The sequence below is a fragment of the Myotis davidii genome, unplaced genomic scaffold (genome assembly GCF_000327345.1).
Source record: "Myotis davidii unplaced genomic scaffold, ASM32734v1 scaffold395, whole genome shotgun sequence".
Lineage (NCBI taxonomy): Eukaryota > Metazoa > Chordata > Mammalia > Chiroptera > Vespertilionidae > Myotis > Myotis davidii.
In genome coordinates, this window is record NW_006287904.1 from 1,365,233 (window position 1) to 1,372,901 (window position 7,669).

Below are 7,669 nucleotides of genomic sequence, written 5' to 3' on the forward strand. Positions count from 1 at the left end.
CTGAAATCCAGTTTCTGGGGGGTTTTTTTTAGCTTCTATATTTGTTAAAATGTTTCAAACTGCTGGCTCAGAGGCCTGCAAAGCAGGCGGCGGGGAACGGAGTCCTCCGTTACTGAAGCAAGTAAGCCTCATGTTAGTTTCAAGCTGCCTGGCTGCCGGCTGCCATCTTGGCTGGCAGTTAATTTGCATATCTCCCTGATTAGCCAATGGGAAGGGTAGCGGTCGTACACCAATTACCATGTTTCTCCTTTATTAGATAGGATACCTCTTCACTTAAGAAAGTGCTTTTCAAGGTTTCTCTGGCATATCCAAATTACTAGCATCACTACTACAGGACTATTGTTAAGTCAAATGAGGGTTATTTGAATACAAGCATTGTGATACCATGATAGTTCTGTTATCTGGGATGGCTATTAAGTGACTAACAAGTGGGGAATGTATATAGCATGGAGGCATTGGACAAAGGGATAATTCATGTACCTGGTGGGACCACGTGGATAGCATGAGATTTCATCACACTACTCAGAATAACATAAAATTTGGAATTTTTCATTTAATATTTTCAGACCAAGGATAATTGAAATCATGGATGGGGGGGGGGTCTACTGTATTTTAAGTCATTGAAGCAATTATCCTTTTATGTTTAAAATATATTTCAAATATATTCAGAATGCAGATTATTTCAATTTGTACTATGAAAGTGTGATCTATAAATAAAAACTTTTATTAGCTATATGATATGTAAATGGAAACTTTTAAAATGAATACTTCTATGCCAGATACAGATTACCAAATCTAGACTGATGTATTTAAATATCACATACAGCTGACATTCAATGTTAGTCATATCAGATTTACTTACTAGTAGTCTTTACATCAAATGATAAATCAGATGATCTGGTTTCTCACAGGCAAGTGGTAAGAGAAACTGGTGAGTCACCTCAGTGCAGAAGTTAAAGCAAATGCTGCTAGTCTCAAGGCAGTTTACTCCTAATCCATCTAAGCCTAGTTAAGGTCTACTTTTTCTGAAGAACAATACCATTGAACTTGTCCGATGATAGTAAATTTTCTTCATCCTGACCTCTTTTGTCTTCTCATCATTCCCCCAAATAAAGAAGTGAATAGATAAATCAAATTTATCTCTTTTTATAGTTTGTCTTGTTTGTCCAAAATATATATTCTAGTAGCCAACAACATGGACTTTGAATTTCTAGTTTCCATGGCTTTCTATACCTGTTTTGTATTAGCACTAGAGAAATGCTGGTTGGTTGGTTGATTGGTTCTTCTCCACCCTGGTTATTACTCTAGGGGTGGGTGTGGCGGGTGTGAGTACAGCAGTCATTCTGGATTCTTGTAGTTTTCCTGCACTGCAAAGGTGACATGGCTGAGGCACTATTATCAGTAGTACAGGGCTACAGAAAAGACTTTTTGGCATGGCTCACTGCCCACAGAGAAGAAAACACTTTGAGGGCTCAGCCCAGTTTTACATACTTTGCATAGACCTGGGCCATTTGCATGATCTAGCAGAAGAAGTTTGATGTTCGAAATCTGTAAGTAATGATGATAAACTAGCTCCTTGACCTGTTTTGAATTTTAAAAATTGTGCCCTCTGAAATTTTTTACTTTTTGCCTTAAGTAAGTTAAAATAAAATAAACATATATTATGAACCAAGTTAGCAGCAACAAATTTTTGTAACCTTAGTAAGGATTGCATTTTGCCTTATTCTTTTCCCTGTTAGAAAAAAATTATAAATTGTTATAAACTGAACATCATAAATAAATGTACACGATATAGGATGTACCCTAGGTTTCTGAAATCTCCTCCAAGAGTTGTATTTAAATGTGAAAATTGAATAGAAGGGTCAGTCTCTTGAGTCTTCAGCCTCTGCTAACCCAGTGCTTTGATGATACATTAAATTACTTGTTTCCAAAAAATACTTGCTTTTATCAATAACTGTGGATACGTCAGATTGGCAGACACTGTCTGATTTATCTTTTAGGATTCTAACATCACAAACATTTTTGCAGTAATCTCTGCCAGCATATTTGTAGTAATTTTTGTTTTTATACCAGAAAACATGTGTTGAACGTATTTTAGTGGGGTCCAAAAGTATTAAGAAAATATTATTTTTAAAAGATCTATGAAACTCAAGGAATGTTATGGGGTGTTTTTTTCCTAGGTGTTTGGTTTCCGTTTTGTTTTTCATTTTTAAATGCTATTTTTCTACCTAAATTGTAGAATGTGTCAAGTAATTTTATTTTTAATTTTTGTAGATAGGTACAAAGTTACTTAATTTGTATTTCTGACACACAGCTCATTCTTGGAGGCTAAACCAGGAGCAGCATTAACATTTTCTGATACCGTGGTTTAGTATTTCTATCATGCCTGGAAATGTAATTATTACAGCTAGGCATTTATAGTAGAGAGGGGATGTGGGGCTTCATTCGTCTGATGATGAGGAGTATGTGATATGCATTAGAGGAATGCTCTAGTACTGCTTTTCTCTTAAAGCTAGGGACCTACTCCAGTTTATCTTGGATCTTTCAACATACTTGGCATAGACAGTGGCACTCACTGTTGAAGAGCTAAGTGCTTATTAAGAGAATTTCCTCATGTTGCAGTAAACCATGTGTGTGTATTTTTTTAATCTGTAGGAAACCTGCACTAACACCATGTGTTCTGTTTTCTTTTTAGACTACGAAAAGGAAGCGTGGCTACATTAAAAATAAGCTCGTTTTTAAGAAAGGCAAGAAAATATCTAAGAAGACTGTTTAAATAACTATTCTGGTTCCTAACTTGAAGCAGTTGTCCTCGTGAGAACCAGTCTTTGCCTTTAGCTCATGTCATGTTTCACAACAACAGAGGGTACAGAACCATCACTGATCCAGGTTAATGTTCAAAATTTCCTGGCAATGCCTGATTTAAAAAATAAAATTGGCTTATTGAGAACAGCTGTTTTCGACTTATAAATGTGAAGCAAGACAGAGCACTGCTGTAAATGTCTAACAGCAGATTTTTTTTTTATTGGTACATATTATCCTTCAAATCTGAGAATTTGGACTAACTGCACCAAAGAACCCTCTAATTTGGTCCCTGGCACATGCATACTTATTCATGTTTTTATTCTTTTACAAGACCTGCATTTTATTTGAATTACCCAAATAGCAATATATACATTACGAATGATAAAATGTGATACAAGCTCCTTGAACCACACTAGTAAACTAGTACAGGTCTGAGAAAGAGGTATTAGAAACGTAATTATACTTCTTTGAGTTATATTTATTTTCATGTTTCTCCAGTGCAAAGAATGTTTCATCAAATGCACATTTTCTGTTGCTTACTGTTTGCTCTAAGAAGAAGCTGCTGTCTCAAAGATGAACCTCTGAGTAACTAATTGATTCAAATAGTTTTTTTTCATGTTGGCACATTATTGCTGCTGTTAGCAGTTGTTTTCACCAGGTACTTATAGAGCAGATCTTATACATTGTTCATTCAAGGGCTAAATTTATATCCTTTGGAAATCATGGCAACTGAACAGAACGTTGCTTACCAGGATGGGGTTTACGGGGTTTGTATCTCAGCACTGAGGTTAGCACTATGTTTACATGTAAAAGATTAAGGAAAAAACCCTTAACGTGGACAAAGTTCATTATCTCTGACTTCAAAATGACAAAGGATTTGTAAACTTTGCCTGGACTTCTCATTTTATAACAGTTTCACTTATCACAATGATTTTGTCCTCTGCTCCATGTTGTTTTAATCCCTTAAGCATTTGATGAAACACTCTGTAATGCTATTGGAATTTTCTAACTTAAAGATGTGACAGTTGTCAAAAATGCACTAAAATATAAATGGAGATTGAACATGTTCACTTTCCACCTTATAGGCAACTTTATATAGACTTGAACATTTTCTCCAGTTGTTTAGTAAACGTGAAAGAGAAAGGGTTTTTCCTGCCACAGGATATAACTTTTTTTATACAAACAAGCATAACTTACACCACTGCTTTTGGTGGAGAAGTGCAGAATAGTATGTACCTTTTATGAAGAAAAGTGTAATTTACAATATTCAGTGAGAATGTTACTGCTGATTTTCTTTTCCAAAGTGTAGAATATTCTTTGATTTATAGAATTCATTTTTGACCCAGATGATGGTTCTTTTACAGATGGCTGAACATTTTCACAAATAAAGTGTAACTAAATCTGGATTTCTGATAACTTGTTCGTTTGAGGGATTTTAATTTGTTGCTTTAAAATTCAATGCAGAGAAGTTGTTGACTGAAGGGAAAATAAAGTTAATTCAAATTTTGTGTTAAGTGTGTTGTCTTTTACAAATATGTTTTTGAAAGGAGTTAAGAGCACTGAACACCCTCTTCCTTCCTTGATCACTTTACAAAGATTTTATTTAGAGAATATGTATAGAAAAGTGCTAGATTTGTTCAACTTTGACCTACCATTTTATTTTGCCTTCTTTTTGCCTCAGAATGACAATCTCTTTATGGGTTAGTGAGGGGGGAAACACCTAAGGACTTTAGCAAAAACCTTGCTTCATAAAGTTGTGATATTTAATTTGTCAAGTCTTCACTATAAAATTTTCTCTTTAAGAGCAGGAATGGTCTCTCAGTTTTAGGGAACACCACTTCGGTCCAATAGATTGCCTCAATGAAACAGAATAATGTAACAGCATTTGTGATTCTGTTGTATCAGAAAAACAAAATTATAGTAGTTTAAACACATTGGAATGAATATAGGATAATTGGCTCAGAATATTCTTTAGCTCTCTAAATTCATTTCATGTATGATCAGTAACACTGAACATTACAGAGGGATGTATTAAATATCAAGACCTCCAAGGTTTAGTCTATACAATAGCTTTTGGTTTTGTTCCACATCTTGGAATTGAACAAAGCTGAGTTCTTCATAGTATAAACTATAGGCAGTGAGGCAGCAAGTCCAAAGATAATGTGCAGTTTTGAAACTTAATTATTACCTAATTGATTTTGCGTTTGTAGTTTACTTCCTTTGAGTCACTAGGCCATGGCCAAGAGGCCAGCACCTTTTCATAGCTGAAGAGCTATAATAAGAGCATGAAATCTGTAGCTACTGTGCCTTAAAAAATTTTTAATTGTAATATATAACCAAATTTACAATCTTAACCATTTTTAAATGTATAGTTCAGTAGTATTGAGTACATTTACATTGTTGTGTGGCCAATCTCCAGAATTTTCTTGCAGTCGCTATTTCTTAAATGGTGGGTTTTGTCAGACATCTGCCTTGATGTCCATAATATTCCATTGAGATAGGTGGAGTAATGGATAAACATAGAACTTCACAGCAGAGTGCAATTGAGATGTAGGAAATTGAAACTGACAAACCAGTAAGGAAATGTTATGATGTCTACTGTTTCTTTTAAACTTTTTTTGAATTGTGAAGTGTGACAGAGAACACAAAAATGTACACACCTTTGTGTGCACAAATCAAGCAACTCTAACCACAGCCCAAGTCAGGAGAACAGAATGGTGCCAGCATGCCAGAAGCCCCTCCCAGTCATTGGTCTGTCCCACTTCCCCATGCAAGGCTCAACTATCCTTGCTTTTAAGGTAATTACTTTTTATTTCTGATTTTAATGCTTAATATATCTCTCTAAACATATTGTTTAATTGCACCTATTCTTTCGACAATACAAATGCAATCAAAATATTTTTTAATCTAGCTTCAGTTTTTGTGAAACTCATCCAGAATATTGCACGCAACTGTAAGTTTATCATCACGGGTGGAAAGTAAATATGTTGTCCACCCCCATCCCACTCTACCATTGATGTATATTTTGCATTGTTTTCAGTTTGAGGATATTACACATAATGTGCAATGGAGGGAGGTGGAGTAATGGATAAATGTAGAAATACATATTCTTTTACATCTCTCTTGGCTCTTCTGTGCATACATTTTGTGAGTTTTAACCTAATAAAGTAGAACTGCTAATTAGAACATGAAGGTTTTTGTTCATCACATCCTAATCAGCCCTTGTCAATCTTGAATTTTGCCTCTGTTCAGTTGAGCAGTGGGTTTTCATTCTGTTTTTCCTTTTCTATGTTACCAATGAGGTTGGCCTTTTGAAATCCTCTATAAGGTTTTAGTTCTAGTACATTTTCCTTTTTTTTCTTTTTTTTTAAATATATTTTATTGATCTTCCACAGTGAGGAAGGGAGAGAGACAGAGTCAGAAACATCGATGAGAGAGAAACACTGATCAGCTGCCTCCCGCACACCTCCTACTGGGGATGTGCCCGCAACCCAGGTACATGCCCTTGACTGGAATCGAACCTGGGACCTTTCAGTCCACAGGCCGACGCTCTATCCACTGAGCCAAACCGGTTTCGGCAGTTCTAGTCCATTTTCTGTTGATTTTTTTTATATTAGTACGAGTCGTTTCTTAGAATATGCCTAGGAATTCTTCGTTACTTGAATGTCTTATTCAATCTTGTGTGCCAACAGATTCCTATCCCCCATTTAAAAGCTCTTTTCCTAAGTTGAGATATGAAGATAGTCTCTTGTATTCTTTTCCAGATTTGTTTTTATCTTTTTAAAACTTTTTTTTTTATATATATATATTTTATTGAATTTTTACAGAGAGGAAGGGAGAGAGATAGAGAGCTAGAAACATCGATGAGAGAGAAACATCGATCAGCTGCCTCCTGCACATCTCCCACTGGGGATGTGCCCGCAACCCAGGTACATGCCCTTGACCGGAATCGAACCTGGGACCTTTCAGTCCGCAGGCCGACGCTCCATCCACTGAGCCAAACCGGTTTCGGCTATCTTTTATACTTAGCCTAGAAATTCATTTGTTGAGTGCAGTGTGAATTTTTTGTTTAAGATTTTGTTTGGTTTGCATGTGTATACCTAATTGTCCCTGCACCATTTATTGAAAAGACCATCCTTTTCCTACAGCTGTGCAGTACTCCTGCAGTAAACCAGGTATCAATATGAGTGTATTCTTGACTCTGTTGTATTCCATACTGTGTGTTGACTTAACATAAATTGAAGATATAATTAAGATACGGAAAAGCAAGTCCCTCTCCCCTCCCCATTATGTTCTTTAAAATCTTGGTTGTTTATGGCCCTTGGTTCTAAAACTTATATGAAAAAAACCAAAGTTGTCAGTAACAAGAAAAAGAAAGCTTTTCAGGCTTTTGATTGGCATTGAAACTATCCTGGGAAAATTAGCACTTTTAAAATACTGTCTTCTATGAACATGGTATATTCTTTGATTTATAGAGGTCTAGATCATCTTTAATTTCTGTTTTATAGCTATTAAATGGGTCATGCACACTTTCATGTTTTATTACAAGGTATATGTTACTTGTGATAAATACTGCCTTATAAAATTTTATTTTCCAGTTGTCAGTATATAGAAAGTTTAGTTTTATATGTTGAGGTTGTGTTCAATAATTTGTTAAACTCATTCTAATATATTCATATTTTTATTAATGCCATCCTAATTGGGGAATAATTGCAGTTTAATTTCTAATGGTTATATGTTTAATTTTCTTGCCTTTGCTGCACTGGTTAGGACATCCAGTATAGTACTATGTAGAAAAGGTAACATCCTTGTTTTCTTCTCTCACATGGGAAATTTTTGGTATTTCACCTTTAAGTGTGTTTTA

General features: G+C 35.2%; 1 protein-coding gene across 2 annotated transcripts in view; it reads left to right on the forward strand.

The window, feature by feature from the left end:
- Nucleotides 1-4,319, forward strand: part of STT3B (STT3B, subunit of the oligosaccharyltransferase complex (catalytic)) — a 47,312-nt gene extending 42,993 nt beyond the window's left edge. For both annotated transcript variants that reach the window (XM_006759590.2, XM_015561256.1), the window contains one exon: nucleotides 2,696-4,319. In XM_006759590.2, the coding sequence (XP_006759653.1) occupies nucleotides 2,696-2,776 (81 nt within the window). In that variant the 3' untranslated portion in view covers nucleotides 2,777-4,319. The remainder of the gene's footprint in view (nucleotides 1-2,695) is intronic.
- Nucleotides 4,320-7,669: the final 3,350 nt, after the last annotated feature.